This window comes from Hylobates moloch, unplaced genomic scaffold (genome assembly GCF_009828535.3).
Source record: "Hylobates moloch isolate HMO894 unplaced genomic scaffold, HMol_V3 SCAFFOLD_6, whole genome shotgun sequence".
Classification (NCBI taxonomy): domain Eukaryota; kingdom Metazoa; phylum Chordata; class Mammalia; order Primates; family Hylobatidae; genus Hylobates; species Hylobates moloch.
Genome location: NW_026652281.1, coordinates 38,050,563 through 38,073,476, shown reverse-complemented (window position 1 = coordinate 38,073,476; position 22,914 = coordinate 38,050,563). Strand labels below are relative to the sequence as shown.

At 33.7% G+C, this 22,914-nt stretch overlaps 1 protein-coding gene across 11 annotated transcripts in view; it reads right to left on the bottom strand.

The window, feature by feature from the left end:
• Nucleotides 1-22,914, bottom strand: part of TMEM232 (transmembrane protein 232) — a 326,397-nt gene that overhangs the window by 191,546 nt on the left and 111,937 nt on the right. For 10 of the 11 annotated variants that reach the window (XM_058440629.1, XM_058440635.1, XM_058440630.1 and 7 more), the window contains 3 exons: nucleotides 21,491-21,590; nucleotides 18,988-19,154; nucleotides 12,067-12,200 (listed from right to left, as the gene is read on the bottom strand). In XM_058440629.1, the coding sequence (XP_058296612.1) occupies nucleotides 12,067-12,200; nucleotides 18,988-19,154; nucleotides 21,491-21,590 (401 nt within the window). The remainder of the gene's footprint in view (nucleotides 1-12,066; nucleotides 12,201-18,987; nucleotides 19,155-21,490; nucleotides 21,591-22,914) is intronic. The other variant, XM_058440638.1, reaches the window with a different exon arrangement.

Sequence of the window (22,914 nt, the reverse complement as noted above, 5' to 3'; positions counted from 1 at the left end):
TTCCACAAGGTGAATTTCAAGAGAGTGTTTTCTTCTCAAAATAGAGCAATTTTTTAAAAACGGGCTTCTTCTAAGATACTCCAAAGATTCAACACTCTTTGATTTTGGAAAAAGTACAATTTCTCAAAATAAAATTTATGTTTTACATGAATGAAAGACTAGTTTTTTTAAATATTATAAAAACTGGGAAATCACACAAGAATTTGTTAGTTATAAATGTACATATATTTTGAAGGTTTTGAAAATTATGTATTTGTGATATTTTTACTTAAATGAAAAATAGTTTGAAAGAGAACTGATAAGAGAGTAAATTAAAAAATACTTCGGTCTATAGCTGTTTATTGCCTTGATTTGTAGACCATTAATAAATTTAAAAGTTAGTATATTTTACAAGATTATTTGAATTTCACAACTGATATTTCAGGCCCATAAGTTCAAGGTCATCATTTTCTAAATCAAACCATTCTTATTATGAAAATTAAAGACAATTCTTCATATTAAATAGGGCTTTACAGAGGTCAGTGTGCTTTCACATAAATTATTTCATTTGATTTGAAAAACAATTTTTGACACATTTAAGTTTTCCAAGACCTTTTTTCATACTAGAAAACTGAGACATAAATAGGTCAGAGGGACTTGACCAAGTTCCCTTTTTAAGCTAGATTAGTTGTATCTCAAGTTTTCTCCCACCAAGAAGTATTTTCTGTCTTGCAATTCTGCTTTTCTAAACCATTACATAACTGTCAATATTTAACCTAAGTGTAGGAGGTGCTGCCTATTGCCTACCTAATACTATTTGTCTCCTTTTCTAATGGAACATGAATTTTGTTCAAAATGGCAATATGCTCAATTAAGTTAGCCCCCTCAAGATGGAATTCTCTGTATCTTGATTGGAGTAGTGATTACATGAGTGTATACATTTGCCCAAGGTCATAGACCTGTGTACATAAATGTATGAACTTCATTGTATCTAATTTATATTTCAGTAAGTTTGATTTAAAATTGACTGCCTAGACTCCCTTGAAGCTTGGAATAGCCATACAGTGCAGATTTGGTTAATGAGCTAGAAAAGGAAGCATATTATGAAGACTTCCAGTAAGCTATTATTTTTCTGCTTAAGAAAAAATTTTAAAATTAAACAACAGGTGTTATTTTTCTCCTTTGCTCATCCTCTTCCTTCTGCTTGTAATGCATATATTCCATGATATCATAAGGCACAGCAGCCTTCTTTCAACAAGGAGGATAAAAATCACCTGCTATACATGACAGAAAAGGAAGCTAGAAGAAGCTTGGGCCTTGAAGATTTCCTTAAGTACTCACATCAGCACTGCACTACTTGTCATGTGCAATAAAGAAAGCTATTTGGTTATGCAACTGTAGTCAGGTTTCTGCCAAATAAAGAAGGCGAAATCCTAATTGATGCACTTAACATGATGCTTATGAACATGAACTTTAGAGTCGGAAACATCAAGATGAAATCTTAGCTCTGCCACTAACTAGGCATATGTTATAGGGCAACTTATGTACCCTATCTCAGTCTTAATTTACTTGTCTATAAAGAAAATACAGCAAAACTCACTTTTTAGAGATTATTTTGAGATTTGAATGAAATACTCTACGTAAAATGACGAGGTTCAGAATGCTAAATTGAATTCCAAACATGCTATTTCTTTGACATAAAAAAGATATGAGTTTGATAACTTCCTTGTTAAAGTCATAGAGTGACTGGAAGGAGAAGTCCATCCAGATGACCACCAAGGTGGAGAATAAGTCATTCCCCAGACTACTTATCATTTATACTTCATATTATGGTCAATTAAAAAAGAAGATACTCATAGAGTTCATAAAACTTCTTTTCCCTTGAATATATTTCATAATCAGAAGGTTTTGATTCTTCTTTACTCTTTTAAGTCTGGAAAATTGTAGCCAACCGAGGATAGTCTCATTGAACTATGGATTGAAAAAGATCCATCGGTGTTATCCACCTATGGTAGAGAAATGCTTCACCAGCAACACACTATTTTCAATTAATGCTGCTGATCACAAAACTGTCTGTGAATGAAAATGCTTTCGTCAAAAACAGAAACATCAATACTTATAAACTGGAGTTTGTCGAAAACAAAGGTAAAATTGAAAATCAATGCACATAGAAAGGAATTCAAATTGGATTAGGCTAGAAATTTTCATACAGCACTAGCTTCTTTGTGAACGCATTATAATTCAGAAAGTCTCAAGTATCAGCATATTGACTTGGTTTTACATTGCCGTAAAAATTAAAGCTGTACAAAATAATATGTAACTATTATAGATTTGCTCTAATTTTTTAAATAAAGAAACTGAGCCAGAGTTTTACTGGCTTGTCTAAAATAACGATATATACATACACACATGCACACATTTATAGAAGTTAGGAACATCAGCATTTAAAAGTTTTCCTAGGTTCTTCTTACTCCTCTATATCCATTTCCTCAACTAGTGGATTTTAATTTTTAAATGAAATTAAAATGTCTCTAAGTAGCAACGCTTGCCAACTTATTTCAAAATTGCAATAAATATTCCAGAAAGCATTGACAATGTCAAAAATCCACATGATCCCAAAAACAGAATGAGACATCACTAATAATAGCAACTTAAAGGGAATTTCCACAAACCATAAAGTTGATAAAGCTGAAAGCAATAAGGAGCACACACATGCCACTTCTTGAAACACAGTAGCCTTGTTTTCCCAAAAAAAAGTAAAAGAAAAAACTTTTTTTAAAAACAATACTCTGTTCTGTTTACCCTATTTTGCATAGAATCAGAGAAAGTGCAGCCAATCCTTTATCTTAAGGTACTGATTTTTTTTTTAAGTAGTGAGAGTATTATTTCTGGGTTCATTCTCATTTCTCCCTATTTATTCAGAGATGATAACATCCTGGTAATGAAAAGGGTAGTATACAGTGCCTATAGGCATGTGGGATGGGAGAGGGTGAGAAGAGGGATGATAAAATTGGAATATAGAAGTGCATTTTTTCCTCACAGGTAAACTATCCAAGAGTAAGGAGTACACAGGAAGCTGCCTGATAATTTTACACATTGAGTGTTGTAATTTTTACCAACTTTGTTATGAATGCTGTGAACACAAACCTCTTATTTAAAAATATCATTTTTATATATTTCTCCTGGTTCTAGAATAAGTAACTGGAAAGTGAAGAAGAGGGACCTATATAAGACCGAGGAAAATAGATTATAGCAAAGGCTAAAGAGAATATCAGTCTCAGTACTCAGAGACGGTCATAATTCTGAAAATGATTTCTTGCAGGAACCAGAAGTTATTTTTACAAGACATTCATGCATCTTTAATAAAGCCCAGGAATAATAACCCACAATGAAAAGCCTTGATGCTGAGATGAAAGGTAGTAGAGTAAGATAAGAGATTGCAAAGAAATTAAAATGTAAAAATATAATTAAAATCCATAGTTGAGGAAGTTAACTACAGAAATAACAGAGAAAAGTCCTTCATAATTTAGAGGAAAATGTGGAAAGCATACCTATTACTATCTAATTACAGAAGGAAGGAACAAGAAAGGAAGGAAGGAAGAGAGGAAGGGAGGGAGGGAGGGAAGAGGGAAGGAAGGGAGGAAGGGATGAAGAAGGGAAGGGAGGGAGGGAAGGAAGGAAGAAGGAAACGAAGGAAGGAAAGAAGGAAGGAAGGAGGGGAGGGAGGGAAGGAGGGAAGAAGGAAAAGAAGGAAGGAAAGAAGGAAGGAAGGGAGGGAGGAAGGAAGGAAGGCAGGAAGGAAGGAAGGAAGGAAGGAAGGAAGGAAGGAAGGAAGGTAGATGGGTAGGTGAAGGGAGGGAGAAAAATTTAAAGTTATGAAGTAAATGGGGCCCAACTAAAGAAAAATATTTCTAATAACAAAAAGTCCAAAATTTAATGCAAGTATCCATGAGAAATATATGGGTTTTCCCACCATAATGTAAAAAATAAAATAAAAATAAATTAAAAACCCCTAAGTACGGAGAGGCAGAAGTTGGGAACACATATGAACTATGGGTAGTCAATACAAGACCTTGAAAAAATGTAGACCAGCAGCCATAGTACTTGTGCACAGCTTCTCAAAGTGAAGTTTCTAGGTAAAGCACAGGATTTGCCTCAATAGGCTCCTAACATGGACAAGAAAGGGTGCCAGTTAACTCCTGCCTACTAAATCACAAAGATGTTCCTGAAAAATTCTGGACTGAAAATTAAACAGATTAAAAACAAGAGGACTGAAAACTTTGAACATCTCATCATAACTGTGTTAGGAAACAGCATAGCAACATTTAGAAATGTGAAGGGGGAATTAAACAAAAAATAAACACTGTAATCATAGAAGTCTATTACCAGACAAAATGTACATCATACTTTTTAGGGAAAAAAATAAACGGTGATAAATGTTATATCCAGCCAAGGTTTGTATATAATCTTGGCCTTACCTAAGTAATCATAAAACATACTTAGAAATTTATTCAAGCTAAGAAATTAATAGTATTGAACAGTTTAAGAAAGGAAAATCCTAGTGTTAAATGGCTGCAGGTGAGTAGAAGAAAAATCGGTAAGTTTTAATAAACAAAAATAATTTCATAAATAATTTATAATTTATAATTAAATGCAGATATATAAATAATTCTTTAAGGAGAAGACAGAACATTTGAAATAATAACTATAATGTTATCAGAACTCAAGATTGTATTAACAGACTAGGAAGGGGAGAATTAGTGTAAATAAATTTGTCTCGGTCTTTACTGCACATGGAGAAGAGGGCAGTCAGTATTTCATTCTTGATTTTTTACTACTTAGAGAAACTAGTTTAAAGAATAAATTTACCTTGCCATTGCCTGATTTTTGTTACTCAGAAAAGATGATGACAAAAATGTAGGCTTTAGCCTGTCTGTTAAAAGGCTTTTTCTCCTGCTTACAGGACTTCATTCTTTGAGTTCCAGGGAAGCTGGTGTGGGAGAGTGAAGGGATGGAGCCTCAGAGAAGCAATGACTGCCCTCTCATCAGGGAAGGCAGAGGTGGGGCACTAATTGTTTCCCTCCACCTAGACCCATCAGGTATTTGTGGCTATTGATTGGCTGGTGGTAATTAATCCTACTAGCAGAATCTTTCAGTCATCATTTTTGTTTTTACTTTTTTCAATATAATGGCAATTTATGAGACACTGATTGGGGCTGCAGCTTCCGTATCACATAAAACAGTTCTTATTGAATAATTTTAAGCTGGAGAGTGTTATAGTCACAGTTATGCTATAGCCCTGGCAGCATAGTGTATGACAGATTGTTGAGGGGACGAACGCAAAGCAAGGAGAGAAGTTAAAAAGCTACAATAGTCAAGAGACAGTAAGAGCCCAAACCAAGGTTATGACAGTGGGAACAGAGAGCAGGGAAACAGTTTCGAAGTGTAGTTAATGTACGTACAACACTGTCAGATCCTGAATTGGATGGGGAATGTGAGATGGAGAAGATAAGATGTCTGATTTGGTTAGCTGGAGGAAAGGACATGACGGACGACGTGTACTAAGGTAGAAATTCAAGAGGCAGGAGCCTTACTGGGGGAAAAATTAGTTCAAATATGAACTGGCAGGACATGTAGTATCCAGGGAAGAACTACAGTCTAATAGGTGTTTTTCATATTACTTATCTCATTTAAATCTTTCAAAAGCTCTTTGAGGTGGCTGTTATCTCGCTATAACTGCTAAACAGACCCTGGGGTTCATAGGGGTTAAGCGACATTTAAAATTACACAGGTAGCAAAAGACAAGACTAAAATTCATGTCTTCTGGTTTCGGGTTGCATTGCTTTTTCGCTGTACAATAATGTAGCAGCATATATAGTGTGTATTTACCCTTGATACAGACTAAGTTATAATTGGCTCCAGGGATCAAAGGATCAATAAGAAATCCAAGAAATGAATCAAGAAGCATCAAGGAAATAAACAATGAGAACCTACATTGACATTTCAGTTAATAAGAAATGAAGGAGTATTGATGCAAACTTTTGTTTGAATGCTCTAGGTTAGACCATCACATGGACATTATAATTAGTAGGATCAAGGATATAAATAATGTGGATATCAGTGATCTAGCTGAAAAGGAAGTGCCTTGCTGCCCATACAGCTAATTCCTTGTTTCATTCATTTCAATGCAAACACAAACACTGTATGTCTGGAAAACACTTGCCATGTTCAAGACAGTTTTAAATTGTCAAGCTTTTTTTTGGAATACACTTATGGAGCACATTAAATCAGTTATTTTGTGTTGGAAGATATAATTTTACGTCATACTGCTCGAATGAAATGCTGTACTGCCTTTCTCAGCGGTCTTCATTGGCTAATAATTCAATTACAAACACAATTCATCATTTTCATGTTAGATTAGAAAGCCTTTTGCGTTGATTTGAGCTATCTCCCCAGAGCAAATGGTGCCGTTTATAAAAGGCCAAACCACATGGTGGAGCACTGAGAGTATGAAGCATCATATAAAATTTAACTGCATTAAGTGGAAATCTGCCTTCCAGAAAGCTGCTTATCTCCAGCTATGGGCAGATAAAGGCTAATGCACGGCAGATGGGAGGGAACTCCTGCAGTCCCTTTTTCTTTACTTCATTGGGTTTTATAATTTATTCTCTTCAGTGTATTCTTTCCCCAGTTTTTCCCTGTCCCCTAGCGAGGCTGCTCTAATTCTGTGATTGCCTTCCTTAAGCCCTTTTGTGGAACCTGAACCTGCTGTTTTCTAAGCTCAGCTGAAACCATTTGCTTCTATTTGTTTCTTTTTGTACTGTAGGATCTTTATAAAAGGGGTTACAAGAGGTCATGCAGGGAGATGCATGATGAATTATCTACTGACCAATAGCATCAGAAACGGGCAGATGAGTACATTTCACTTTCATGGGCACAGGCACAAGCACAAGCAATTTGTGCCACTATAAATAAAATTTCTTCTGATATTTCAGTTGAATGATCGCTCTTTGGTTTCTAAATCTCAGAACACTTGTTCAACATTATATTACTTTCCTGAGATGTACGGCAAATGAAATTGCTAAAGTTGCTCCTGCTAATGGTCACTGGCATTGAATTTTAGGTGTTAAACCAAAGGTGTCTTCCACCAAGTGTCACAATTTTAAGACTATTTGGTCCAGCAAATCCTGATGAAGTCTTAATGTATCATCAGGGCCTGGTGCCTCAATATTTCTTTTTCATTCTAAATACATGCAGTTCATTTTCTTAATTTTTTGCATGTACCCAGTGATATCTTAGGAGTACATAAGACCAATATTAAAGATTCTCTAGAAATTTAAAATCATTTCTGGCTTTATTTTGGTAATTATATGACAGTGCATATTGTTTATCTGGAGTAATAGCCTCTTCAAACCTACACAGGCCTTTATATAAATAAATATTTTGTAAGGAGAAAAGTTGATTCTAAAATATTTGGTATAATGTTATCATTAACAGAATAGTTAGTCAAATTGCTAACCTAAAAACACAAATTATTCTTTTAATGTCAATGGTTTTTGTTTGCTAGAGCAAACTATTTTTTTAAAAAAAAGATTAAATCTTTTCCTTAAAATAAAAAAAGTAAATGTAAAAAATAGAATCAAAACTATTTGGCAGTACTGTTTTAAGTAATTATTGTTTTCCTTTCTATCATGAGCAATCATTGTATTTTTCACTTTACTCTTCTGTTCATTGAGCATTGTGTAAACACTTGTATCCCCTTCTTCACTTGATAATTTCCAAAATATCCTCCCAGAAAAAGAAAAGTCAGGATTCAGTGACAGGCTGTCTCAAAGCAGTTATCTGCTTAACAATGCAACTAAAATGACAGTTGAATGATACATTGGAGAGAGTGCTATATCAAAACTCTTAAAATCTGGTTCCACTCATCAATAAGCCTAATAAACTTGGCCTCAGTTTCTTTATTTTTAAAATAAGAAGAGTTTTGTATTGTCTCTAATGCCCTACATTTATAAAATACTAAGTATTTAAAAAAAAAACTGGTTCATTAATGTTTGCAACCTTAAACACAAATCATTAGTAAGTTAAATTAAATAGATGTGGATGCAATACAGCAAAATCTAAAAATCGGTTAAAGAAAGAATTGAATTCCACCATTCGATATTCTTAAACAGCTACATTTACTGTTTTGGCAATCATTTAAACTTTTTATCTGGTAATTATTAGAGTACTTTTTAAATAAATTTGACAAAGTCACACAATATTTATTTTTAGATGTTAAAATACAATTTCAGTTATGTTCTAAATCCAGTTACAGTTTCCCAAGGGCTTATGTAGTTCTAGTCGTTTGTCATTTTGAAAAAGAAATTAAATATTTGAATCTCTTACAACTTACTTTCTATCATTAAAAAAGGTCTGAAACAATCACCACAACTTCCAGAATAAACTAATTTGCACCAATAAGAACCTCTAAATTTTGTTGTTTTTAGGAGCTCTGTATTAAAATATACTAAGTAAAATTATATTAAGTGCTGTTTATAGTAAATATAATCTATTTGCATGTTAGTCTCATATTTATAAATACTATTCTTTATTTTAAAAATGTAAAAAAATATTGCAATCTTTGTCAAACTGCAATACTCAGTAGGTGTCTCCCATCGCACTATGAGACAGAACAAATTATTGATGAACTCTAATTTAAAGTATTTTTAAGGAAATTAGGTAAACTTTAAGCCATCCTTCAAAAATCTTTACTTAATCTGGAATCCCACAAACTTCCAAATACAAGTGGGAAAACAACTTTTGTTCATAAAGAATGTTGCAGACTTTTAGAAGGGTCTACAGTTGATTCTGAGGGATTTAGAATTTACATATACAAAGGCCTTTGGTGTAGAATGGGCTGCCAGAGACTTAAAACCAGCAACTAATTAAATAAATATATGTGGCAATTGCATTTTCAACTTGGTATGGGATTACAAGTTATTATTATTTTTGTATTCATTGAAAAATAATTCAAAACTGTAATCCTCTTTAAATATTGGAAAAGAGTGCCCTCTGATCAATTTCCTCAGAAATACTCCTCAACACAAAAAAAGGTCACACATGGCAAGCCTACAACTGACATTATCCTCAATGGTGAAAAGTTGAAAGCATTTCTCTAAAATCAGGAACAAGAATGCTCACTCTCACCATTTCTATGTAACACAATACTAAAAGGCCTAGCCAGAGCAATCAGGCAAGAAAAAGAAAAAAAGTCATCTAAACAGGAAAGGAAAAAGTAAAACTGTCTTTGTGTGCTGACCAAATGATCTTATATATAGAAAACCCAAAAATGTCTACAAAAGCAACCCAAAAGACTGTTAGAACATTAAATGAATTCAGTAAAATTGGAATTTGCAGGTGATAAAATCAACATATTAAAATCAATAGCACTGCTATATACTAATGACAGAATATCTGAAGAAGATATTATGAAAACAATCTCATTTACGATAGCAAAAAATAAAAAAATAAAATACTTAGGAATAAATTGAGCAAAGGAAGTAAAAAAATCTGTACACTGAAAAATATAAAATATTGATGAAAAAAATTAAAACCTAACCAATTAAGTGGGAAGATATTCCATGTTCATGGATAGGAAAAATTAATATTGATAAAATATCCATACTACCCAAAGTGATTTACAGATTCAATGGAATTCATATCAAAATTTTAATGTTATTCTTCACAGAAACAGACAAAAATTTAAAATTTGTATGAAACCACAAAATTCCCTGAATATCCAAAGCAATCCTGAGCAAAAAGAAAAAAGCTGGAAACATCACAATACCGGATTTTAAAGTGTATTACAAAGCCATAGTAAACAAAACAGCATGGCAATCACATACAGACACATTTGCCAAAGGGACAGAATAGAAAGACCAGAAGTAAATCCATGCATTTATAGTCAATTCATTTTTGACAGTTACCAAGAATACACAATAGAGAAAGAATAATCTCCTCAATACATGGTATTGAGAGAACGGAACATCCACAAGCAGAATTAAATTAGCCCCTTCTCTCACACTATATAGAAAAGTTAACTCAAAATGGATTAAAGTCTACTTTAATTATAAAATGAAACATTAACAAAGTAAAGAGACAACCCACATATTTAAAGAAAATATGTGCAAACCATACATTTTTAACCCACATATTTAAAGAAAATATGTGCAAACCATACATCTGGTAAATAGTATATAAAATATAGAAGGAACTGAAACAACTTAATAACAAGTAAACAAATAGCCCAATGAAAAAATGGGTAAAGGACCTGAACAGACATTTCTCAAAAGAAGACATACTAATGACCAACAGATATACGAAAATGTGCTCAACATCACTAATCATAAGGGAAATGCAAAGTAAAACCACAATGACATATCACCTCACACCTGTTAGAATGGCTATTATCAAAAATATGAACGATAACAGATGTTGATTAGGATGTTCAGAAAAGGGAATCCTTTTACATTATTGATGTAATAACAGTATGGAGATTCCTCAAAAATTGAAAATAGAACTACCATATGATCTAACAATCCCAATTCTATGTATATATCCCAAAAAAGTGAAATCAGTATGTTGAAGAGATAACTGAACTATGTTCATTGCAGCATTATTCACAATAGCCAAGATATGTAATCAACCTACATGTCCACTGACTGATGATTAAAGAAAGTGTGGTATATATACACAATGGAATACTATCCAGTCTTTAAAAAGAAGAAAGTTCTGTCATTTATAAAAACATGAATGGACATTGAGGCATTATGCTAAATGAAATAAGCATAGTACAGAAAGATAAATACTGCATAACCTCACTTGTATGTGGAATCTACAAAAGCTGAACTTGTAGAACTAGGTAGTAGAATGGTGTAAGGCTTGGGATGGGGAGTAAGGAAGACAGGGAAAAGAGGATATGTCAGTCAAAGAGTGCAAAATTTCAGTTAGACAGGAGGAATGAGTTCTAGTGATCTATTGCGCCGCATTGTGACTATGGTAAAGAAAAATGTATATTTCGAAATTGCTAATAGAGTAAATTTTAATTGTTCTTACCACCAAAAAATGATAAGGATGTGAGGTGATGGATATGTTAATAAGCTTGACTTACTCATTCCACAAGATATACCTATATCCTAACATATCATTATACTCCATAAATATATACGATTATTATTTGTCAATTTAAAAAATCTTTCATCCATTGAACTCATGCTGAAACTATGACTCTTCTTTTTCTCATCTTAAATTAACATATGTACAGGAGGAAACTAATATTTGTCAGTCAAGATTTATTTTTGGCTGGGAGCAGTGGCTCACTCCTGTAATCCCCGAACTTTGGGAGGCCGAGGTAGGCAGATCGCTTGAACTCAGAAGTTGGAGACCGGAGACCAGGCTAGGCAACATGGCAAGACCCTGTCTCTACTAAAAAATCAACAAACGAACAAACAAACAAACAAACAAAAAAACACCTACAAAAATAGCCAGTGTGGTGGTGTACGTCTGTGGTCCCAGCTACTTGGGAGGCTGAGCTGGGAGGATCACTTGAGCCCTAGGGATGGAGGTTGCAGTAAGCCGAGATCACGGCACTGCAGCACTGCATTCCAGCCTGGGTGACAGAGTGAGACCAAAAAAAATTTTTTTTTAAGATTCATTTTTGTTATACATTACTAGTAAAGAAATACAGTATCAGTATATTTTCTCTAGCAATATATTGTACTTCACTGCTTTTGTTTAACAACTTGGAATATAAAGGCTGTTTGCAATGCAGGAATAAACTTTTTGTCAATAAAAAACTGCATTTAATAAAAAAAACCTATGCAGTGCATGTGTGCACATCTAGCAAAACAGAAAAAGAGAGAAACAATGTATTGATGAAATGAATTAATACTGAACATGTAAATTGCCCTTGCCTTTGGAACTGAGATTATAAATTTTTTTCATAGTTAACTGAGGTGTGATTAACATTTAGGTACAAGGGTTATTTAACATTTAAGCACAAAGATTTCTCCAAGAGTTACTTTGGATTTATAGGATCACTCTTACCAGCATTTCTTTTGAAGTTGTGTCTTATGGAAGACGAGATGTTCAAGCACGTTATTCAACTGAGGACTGTTACTCTGAACACAAGACCATGCAGCAACACAGTGCCAGAGCAGGTGGTTAATTTCATATCCTCCCTGATTAAATTGCAAATGTTTCAGGAATTAAAATATAAAAACATATCTGAGAAAGAGTACTCTGACTTGAACAAACATGAAAATAAATTTTAAATATACAAATGAAAATGCATATTTTCTTACACTTTATATTTCACCAAGTAGAGCAATTTACATAAGCATATTTTTGAAGTACATACAGTTAACCCGAACCTAATGTATGTATTTTTCACATGGGTCCCTTGTGTTCAATGATATCAGCTCTACAATATGGCAAAAATTCTGGATCACATAAGAGATAGCTATTAGACACAATTGTGGTTCGTAGATTCTATATGACTTAGTTCTCTCTGACACTTGAGAAGGAAGGAATGGGGAAAGTTTGAATAAAATGCTAACAGCAAATTATGTTTTAAAATGTGGATTTCTACTTTAAGGACCAAAATGTATGCCTAGCAAGACATCGTCAATGTCTGTCAAGTAACTGTTCTTAAAGCCTAAAAATTCAGATAACAAATAAGCTGTTGTTTAGTTTTTCCTTAGAGTGCTTCCCAACAGTTTTATATATTTAATTGGTCTACTAAAGTAATTGATGGAAAATGATGACATAGCACTCGCTGAATTTTTGCCAACAGTGAAGATTCAAATACACATCGTATGATAGGTACTCGAATTGTTAACTTAGATGATAGTTTGTGATTTTTATGTTAAAATGAAACACTTAGAATCTAAAGGGCTTCATAATTCTTATTTATTATATAAAACAACATCAGGACTACGATTTCAAGATAATTTTTATGTTGAGTACTTTCCAGATAGAAGGCAAGAAGTTCATACACAAATTTTAAGCTAAGATATTCTAAGTTTCTAATAAAGTGTTTAGTTAAGTCCCATAGTTGTGTATTTATCTACTTTATGTCAGGAATTCTGTTAGATTGTGGAGATAAAGACATGAGGAAGACAACATCTGTACAAAGCTACTGACTCTGGGGAACAATAATTCAGAAAAGCAAATGAAAACAATTCAGTGTTGAGAGTGTTAGAATACACCATAGAAAAGCACTATTCTAAAATAATGAAAGCATTAGTCTGAGACATACTAACTTCAGTAAATCCACATATAACTAAATTTTCTGCTTTATGGTAGGGTCTACCCCAAAACTGTAACCCATATAAATGAAATTCTTTTCTCAAATTGCTCTAGTGTCTGAGCCTGGAGGCCTGACAATCCTCAGATTGCAAACTTATTTTGAATAAATAGGTAAATAAATATGTTTGACGAGTTAATGGGTGCAGCACACCAACATGGCACATGTATACATATGTAACAAACCTGCACGTTGTGCACATGTACCCTAGAACTCAAAGTATACTGTAAAAAAAAATAAAACAAGAATGAAAAAAAACTTTGGAATGACTTGAATGGTTAATTTATAATAAATATTATTTTAATCATAGATATTGCAGGACTACATAAACTATTCAATTAGGCCAACCATTCTTGCATTAATGTATTTATGTACCATCATCAGAGAAAATTCAGAAAGCATTTGGTAAAGAAAAAAATCAGGATTTAGACAATGAACGAGATTTGAGTTTTATCTTCAATTTTATATTATGCCAATTTCACACATCGTGGAGAAATAAAAAGCATCCTCTCATGTCTGGGATTGATTTGACATACTATTACAAGCCGGTCTGACACAGCCAGGTTATTTTGATCTCCTATTGGACATAAACTCACAAAATAGCAATTTCGGACAATATTATTCTGAGACCATAAGAAATAAAGACACTTGACAATTTTTTTCTAAGCACAGATGTAAACAAAGTCACTCTGCCACCCACGAAATACCTAATCACAGAATTGCCCCCACTTTTTGACAGCATCAAACCTCTAGAGAGAACCCTTGCTTCCTTAGACGCTTCCCAAGATCATCCAAATAAAGTCTAAATCCTCTAGTAGATTCCTTCTAACACTCTCTTATTAAGACATCCCATAGTTCCTTGTGGTATGTATTTCTCTCTCTTTCTTTATCTCTCTCTGTCTCTCTTTCTCTCTCTCTTTTCTCTCTCTCTCTCGCTCGGCAACAAGTAATAAACCCAATATGTCTAATTTGGCAGTAGAACATTGGCATCATCAAGAGGAAAGGAACCTGCCACACCTGTGAATTTTCCAGATAGGTAGGGCTTATTAGTTAGTCTCAGGAATTTTATGTATTTCAAGCATTCTTTCTTTCTTTCTTTCTTTCTTTTTTTTTTTTTTGAGACAGACTTGCTCTGTCACCCAGGCTGGAGTGCGATGGTGTGATCTTGGCTCACTGCAACCTCCGCATCCCGGGTTCAAGCAATTCTCCTGTCTCAGTCTGCTAAGTAGCTGGGATTACAGGTGCCTGCCACCACACCCAGGTAATTTTTATATTTTTAGCACAGACAGGGTTTCACCATTTTGCTCAGTCTGGTCTCGAACTCCTGACCTCAGGTGATGCACCTGCCTCGGCCTCCCAAAGTGTTGGGATTACAGGTGTGAGCCACCACGCCTGGCCCATCAAGCAATCTTCAGCAAGAAACATTTTTCCAAATAAAAAACAAATTTATCAAACATCAATGGATTAATGTAATGATGATGATTATGTGATTTAATACAATCATCACATATATCATCAGTGCAGAAGACCAAGAGTGAGCAATGTTGCTTACTCTTGAGTTCTGTGCCGTTACCCTAAATCAGTCCTGCTCAAGGTGTGGTTGGCAGATAACTGCCATTTGCAAATTGTTAATGAGAGCACAAAAAATGAAAAATACATATTTAGAAACTTTCATAACAATTTGAAAAATAATTATATATATTCAGTCTATTAAAAATTAAAGCTTGTGTTTTTTGGTCTTTTCTATTTTAGTTTTCAGTAATGTGTTGTTATTATTATTATATTTTACAAAATTATCCATCTGTGATGGTTTGGAAATTTAAAAATAAATTAGGAGAGATCTTTTACCACAGATAGTTTGAAAAGCACTGAGCACTGCCTTAAATGACACCCAGAGAACTTTTTTCCCCTCCCTTTCTTCCTTTCTCTCCTTCCCTCCCTCTCTTTGCTCTCTCCCTCCTTATTTCCCTTCCTTCCTTTCTTTTTTGGCTTTTATAACCACTTCCCACAGTTCTTTCATCTCCCTCCCTTGCTGACCATCTTTGGGCTGTCATTTGTAGCTGGAACAATGCCTACCTTTGAGAAGCCCACCTACAAAAGTGTTGTTAATCGACTGTTGGCTGAAAATTCAGATAACAACACCAGCTTAGATTTTATGCAAATTTAAGTACATAAATTATGAGTGTCTGACTAGGCTCTCTTTTATAATAGAAATGAGCTTTGAAGCATGGGCTCTATTTTGGCTGCTCAGGGACAGCTTTCTGGGTTTCAAGTAGTTTTCAGTCATTTTGGGGGACGGTTGACATTGCCATGAAAGGATCTCCCAATACAAAGTGTTACCTGGATAATTTGACGTGAATCATAGGATAATGCTCCTAATTTTAAGGAATTTATGTCTCAGTCTAATAATTCCTAGTAACCATTTACAATTACAGGACAGCACAAAATGTCCCAAACTTAGGTAGTGCCTTTGGTTTATCAAAAAGTGTTAGAGAATAAGATTGCTAATCATACTAGAATGTAAACTCTGTGTTTGCTAGTATTCAGAGAACTATTTGCACTTCAGAACAGATGAAACTATTTAATAAAAGGTCTACTGCATGTAGCAGGGTTTTAATTTACCTTCTCCAAAGAACTATTATTACTACCAAGTGACAACTGTGCTTAGAAAATTCAGCTTTGCTAGTGAGCAAAGGACAGAGTGGAAAACTCAATCCAGCGTTTTGGGTCTGCTATCCAAAGAGCTAATTAAGTGTACCATTTGTCAAAGTCAATGGAAACCCTGTGTCTGGATCACTTAAAAAGACATTAAAAAGAGAAATGGGGTCCAACAGCAGAGGAAAGGAAATTTCCTATTCTTAAGTGGAACCCACGCTCATATGGTGTGTATCCTAATGTATCGTAATATCCTATGAAACTTTCAATGCAATTTTGGTAGCACTTTGACAACAAATTAAGTATTTATGCCTTTATTCCAATGTATATAAGAACACTAAAAATCAAATATTTTACAGTGGCCAAAATATGGTGCTATGGACCTTTTAGCTTTATCAAATGATAAGGGCTACAGGAATAAATTCACAAATCCTCTGCTATAATATACTAAAACAATCATAAGGAAAGGAGACGAGATTGATGCAAATGTATCTATTTCCATTTCTATCACTTGTATGTCTTTTTTCCTCTTTCCTTTCCCAGGTGAGAGAGATGGGTATTGAATGAGTAAATAGTCAACTGAACTGGAAAGGCTAGCTGTACTGGAGAAATTGGGCTGAAACTGGGGAACTTTAAGACACGCAGTCCAGCACTGACTGAGTGCTGATTAGCCAAATCAGTAATTTTAGCAGCACTGTGGCTATGCTATCCTATATTTATAGTCTTTATATTATGAGATAAGAGGAGGAGAAAAAGAAGGGCAATAAACCTGATAGACCAAACTCTGTTATAATCCCTTTACAGGATCACATGGATAGAGCGGAAATAGAATTTAGAAGAGATGGAATCTAAGCTTTGTTCTACAAAGCGGAAAAAGGCACAGAGAGATTTAGTGACTTGTCCCACTCTAAGCTGATATGTTCCTTTCATGTATTGACATTTTTGCCCCTTCTAATTCAGGCTGAGCTGTAGAGCAGTAAGCTTCCATTTGCTTGCTGTGTGTGTGTGCACCAAGAGTGACAAAATGGATTCATTCTTAAAGAGAATCAGAATCAACATTGCTCATAACCAGACCATTGACATTGCTAAGATTTCATGGAATCCTATTTGTTTAAAGGAAAAACATTCCAATCACAACAGTAAGTCAACATACTTACATCCTTAGATGAAAATATTATAGCTCACTGTCTAGGGTAAAGTGAGGTCCTAAATACATATTTTCAATAATTATTATTCATGTTTGCATGGCATTTAATAATTTTATAAAGCACATGCTGTTTTTTTTTTTTTTGCAATCTTTATAAAAACCCTGTAAAAGAGTTAGAGCAGATTGATGATGGTGATGATGATGATGATGACTATGACAATAATGATTTTTTAACGATATGCAAATGGGAGTTTGGCGAGATTTGTGGGCCTCTCCTAGATCACAGAACCAGTTCATGAGCAGGTCTGTTCTCTTCATGATCAGTGCTCTTTCTGTTGCTCGCTATCTTTATCTACTTACTGCTAAAACATTTTTTATACTTAAAAACAGATCCCTTTCTCACATGAGGCAATTTATGCTCATTAGTAATTATAATCAGAAGGCTCAATTTACTTGGTAAATGTCACTTGTTATATAAATGGTGAACTAGTAATTTGCCAAAGAGAAAACACTTAGGCCCAGAAAGGTTACAAACAGATGTGTTGGAATGTTTTTTCTTATATATTTAATTTATAGCCCATTTTAGAAACGGCTTACAGGAAGCATGGGAAAATTATAAGGTAACACATAACATTATCTAAAAAGAGACTCTTCCTCAAATTTCCTCAGGTGTTTCAACTCGCATAATGTTAAATGTATTTTTCCTTTTTTAGAAGTTGTAAGAAAAACAAATTTTCTATTTATAAACTATAAAATAATAAATAAGTTTAACAAAAAATAAAAGAAGTTTTTGAAATGCTTATTGGTCTTTTTTGGAAAATATGTGAGGAAAGAAAGGCATTATTAGCCCCAGAGATTAAAATTCGTCTTTTGAAGTGTATTAATCTATAAGGTACATGCACAATTATATGGCTCACTGTACTTGTCTTTGCATAATTACTGTTTATTAAATACCAACGAATTACATAATTAGGACTTTTTTAAAGATTACTAATATCTGAGTTAGAAATTAGGAGATTTATCATAATATAAAGATTATCATCATTTCTCCATTTAAACTATTTTTTAAAGTTTTCAGTTGACTTTAATAGCATATTAAATTTTTTTTTATTTTTAATTTTATTTTTATTTATTTATTTATTTTTTGAGATGGAATTTCACTCTTGTTGCCCAGGCTGGAGTGCAATGGCACAATTTCAGGTCACCGCAACCTCGGCCTCCCGGTTCAAGTGATTCTCCTTCCTCAGCCTCCCTAGTAGCTGGGATTACAGGCATGCGCCGCCACATCCAGCTAATTTTTAGTAGAGACGGGGTTTCTGCATGTTGGTCAGGCTGGTCTCGAGTTCCTGACCTAAGGTGATCCGCCTGCCTTGGTCTCCCAAAATGTTGGGATTACAGGCGTAAGTCAACATGCCTGGCCATTGAATGTTATTTCATATGAATTATGAAAGCATAAAAATACTATGCTTGCTTTCATAAATAACTTGCCCTTTACACACTTTCCCTTTAATAAAAATATAATATCTTAAAATGTTAACTTACAAGTCAGTCTAAATTAAGTTTTAATTTTTAATTAAGTACGTGTGATGGAACTTATGAAGAAGAAGGCATTATGGCATTACCCCATTTAAAGTAGTAGTGTTATATATTGATACCTCACTACTCATCCTATTAACTACTCTCAAGGAACTGTGCATATGGTTGCATGAAATTCGTGTCTTTGCTGTTCACCCCTCCTCCACAGCTAAACTCATCATTCTTCAATGTCTACTGTATTGATAAGCACCACTACTTAATCATAGTAATGATATCTGATGCATCATGCAACGGGATATACCCACCATCCCAGATTACTCACCATATCAGAATCTGTGTTCTCATATCTTTTATTATTTTCCACAGGGCTAAAAATGGATTCGGAACGGAGTTCTCTTTTACCTATAATTTCCGAGGCTTTCAGGATGAATTGCACATTTGAAAAGATGTTTGGATACTTCTGATATGATGCTCCAGAGAAAGAAAGTGCTATTGTAAGAAAAATCATCGGTGAGAAATATTTTATTAATATTTTGCATTGTTTCATTTGTCTTTTAGCTATTAAACTATAATTAAATTCAGTACTTAGATGCAGAAACTGCTAGTGTTCTATTTAAGATTTATAATGTTATGTATGCCCCCTGGTGGTGTAATAGAATACTAGACGGTAAATAATTTATATGTAAGAGTTTATATAATTCAGAACAGCAATTTCATAATCATTGAATGCCCAATTAAATATAGTTACTGTTCAACAATGCTTGGAAACTTCCAGATGAAAATAAATCAAGATATAATAGATGCTGTATTCATAATGGATACGTTGACATTGTAATTCTACAAAGAAATCAATGTCATTGATTCTAGACCAACATTGTCCAGTTTTATTCCTTCTCAAGATGTTACTATTTACAACAATATGTTGTAAATAATAAAAACAATATGTTATTATTTACAACAATAAGGTAATTTAACATAACACCACATTATATTTAACAGAATCATCTCAGTGCTGCTCTTTGTATAAACTTTTAGATAAACTTTGGGTTTTAGTCCATCCACATAATGGAAAAATTAATAATGACCATTCTACTGGACAGCTATGTGGAGAGGTAGCAGCTGCTGATAGCTTCAGGTAGAAAACAGCCTATTGTTAAAGGTAGAGCTGTAAGCTAAGGCTCTGTTATATTTGGTAAGAGGGCACAATTTGGGGATTTTATTCCGGTATATGAAAGAAAGATTTTTTTTGGAGGGGGGTATATCCTCAATAACAAGCTAATATGAGAACTTGAGGTTTTTACTCAAATAATTTTTCAAAGTTGATTTGCCATAATCATCTGAATATTTGGTAAGTCACAATGCTGAACACTGTGAGGAGTTAAGAAGAGGTTCTATAATTTAATGAAGATATAAAAACAAGTGAAATGTTAGACAAGAATTCCTATTCTATCTGTCTACAACCACATCTGATCAGGACTTACACTAATGGTACTAATTGATTAGTCTCCCTAACACTTCTGCTATTACCTTCTGTTCCCACCTCCATGACATTTTTCGTCAAATATAATTCCCTTTCTTTATCTTGAGCCTCTCCTTCTCTTATCCTACAACATACTAATATTTTGACTTTGTTTTATCCATCTAAACTATTGACATATTTACATATCATCATAAATATTTATAGCTAAGCTTTTTTTGAAATAGTTCACAATTTTTGCCTTATGCTTAAATTTTCCCTCACTGTTTGTTTATCTCCAATCTGAATTCTGCTTCCACCTCTCCACTGGGTATGCTCCCAAGATCAGCAGTGATTTTCTGATTGTAGAAACTCATCATTTTTCAGACCTTCTACTATTTAATACTTCTATGACAATGTTGATCTTGAATTTCTCTCCTTAAACATAATCACTCCCTCTTACCTCCCTTATTTCCCTTTTCCTGGGCCCTGTTACACCAATAATCCATTAAATGTATGTTCCCCAAGATTTCATTCCTGGAATTAGTTTCTCCCTGCCCCTCTACCTCAGCCACATTAACATGGATGACTGTCAATTCTATATCCCAGGCAGGCTTCACTTATTTCCCTAGTTTCAAACCTATGTTTTCAACTGCTTGCTGGGTGTATATATCTGAGTGACCTTCAAATTCAATATGTCCAATATTTCTCCAGATTTTCCCTAGTTCAGAACATCATCTCAATTCTATTACTCAATATGCAAAACTTCAGCTCCCGCTTAAATTTCTCACTCTTCGTTACATATAGCTTAGATTCAGTGGATCACCAAGTTCAGAACCTTACTAGAATATGAATTTAACTTTCCTGAAATTCAGGGAGGTAGATACTATTACAAATACGAAAACCGAGTCACAAAAAAGCTCATACACTTAAGTGGCAAAGTGAAAAGCAGAATACAGAATGAGGATTACCAGCATCTGGAACAGGGAGTAGGTTGTGGGAATGGATGGGGAAGGGGGAGTTATCAGGGTGCAAAGCTTCAGTTAGACAGAAGGAGTAAGGTCTAGTGATCTATTTCACAACGTGATAACTATAGTTAATAATATGTATTGCATTTTTCAAAATTGCTGGAAAAAAAAGTAGAGTCAGATTTTAAATGTTCTCCCCACAAAGAAATAACAAAGTATGGGGGTTGGAGGGGCAGTGAGCTGAACAAATGTAATCTGGCTCAGAAGCTGTGCTCTTCAACACTGCACCTATTATCTTTTATGAAAAATAAAATGCAGCTTACGTTCTTTATACTGACAGTCTGAGCTTCTCAAAATATAACATAAAACATTTATAAGTGTACAAATAAAAGCTATTCTACCGTATAAATATGGTTGAAGCCTAAGTAAATGTTGTTTAAAACCTTCTAGATGACCATGCAGGAAAAATATAAAAAGTCGTAAGAAGACCAAATAGCCAATCTGTCAAAAGAGAAAAGAAAAATGCATTTTTGTGTCGCATCAATAAATGTTTAAAAACCATAAGAAAAATCAACCATTATATTATTACATTTTCTTTTGAGAAAACAATTTTAAACTCAATATTATGTGGTTTTTAAATAAAATTAAAACATTTATATCAAGATTGAAATGCTAGTTCAGCCAAAAAACTTTTATAAATCATCTCTACACTACATATAATGACCAACACTAAATGCTATTTTGTTCTATGCCCTTTAGAACAGTGTTTTTCAAATTACAAGTCATGCCCCTTAAGTGAGTCATGAAATCAATTGAGAGGAGATTTTTAAATAAAATGAGAAGAAAAAACATAGTTTATTGTACAATTCCTTGTTTCAGTATATAAATGAGTGTATATTATGTTATACGAATTGCAATGCAAAAGGTATTTCTTTCTATGCGTCTCAGTCAAAACAGTTTGAGAACCATTGCATTAGATAGTGTTGAGAACTATCCTACTTTTGCATAGCATGCTGTGCTAAGCTCCCTATTACCTCATGAAAAAAGACCTCTCACAGGGTCATTATTAAATAAGCAATGCAAAATCTTACTTCGGTAAGATTAGTAAAAATATAGTTTGTTTTACACAGACTACATAAAATGGAATGTCTGCAAAAATATACAATCTGCAACATTTTACAGAAAATTACTAAAAAACACATTAACTATAGAAATAAATGGAATACAAGTTGCTAAATTGTGGAGAAGACCCAAATAACAGCAATAGCTGTCACTATCCAGTGTGTGTGTGTGTGTGTGTGTGTGTGTGTGTGTGTGTGTGTGTGTGTATCTCAAAATCCCCTTAACAGCAATGCAGGGTATCATGTAATGATATACATGTAAAAAGAAAATAAAATTAAAAAGATTAATGAAATCTCAGTGCGTCATCCAAGACTATAAAGTAAATAAGTAACATTACTGGAATTTGAACCCAGGAATGTATGTATTGCTCCAAAAGCCATGAGTTTTCTACTATGGCAGTGATTTCCAAATTTTTTTTTATTACAAACCTCTATCATTGCTAATAAATTCTGAGAATGCATCATTAATATTTATAAATGTATTCATAAAGTATAAACATACACCATTTGTAGACTTACGAAGTATGTAAAAATAACATGTTTATGAGGCATGCCCAAGGGGTCTCTTCGTATAAACAACTTTGTTGTAGTACTGTGTTTCTCTAAGAGACCGAAGTTAAATGTGAAAAAAATATTTAAAAGAATACTGAAATACTCTAGATGACAGAATTAAAGGAAACTACTCTCATATAGACAATGAGTGA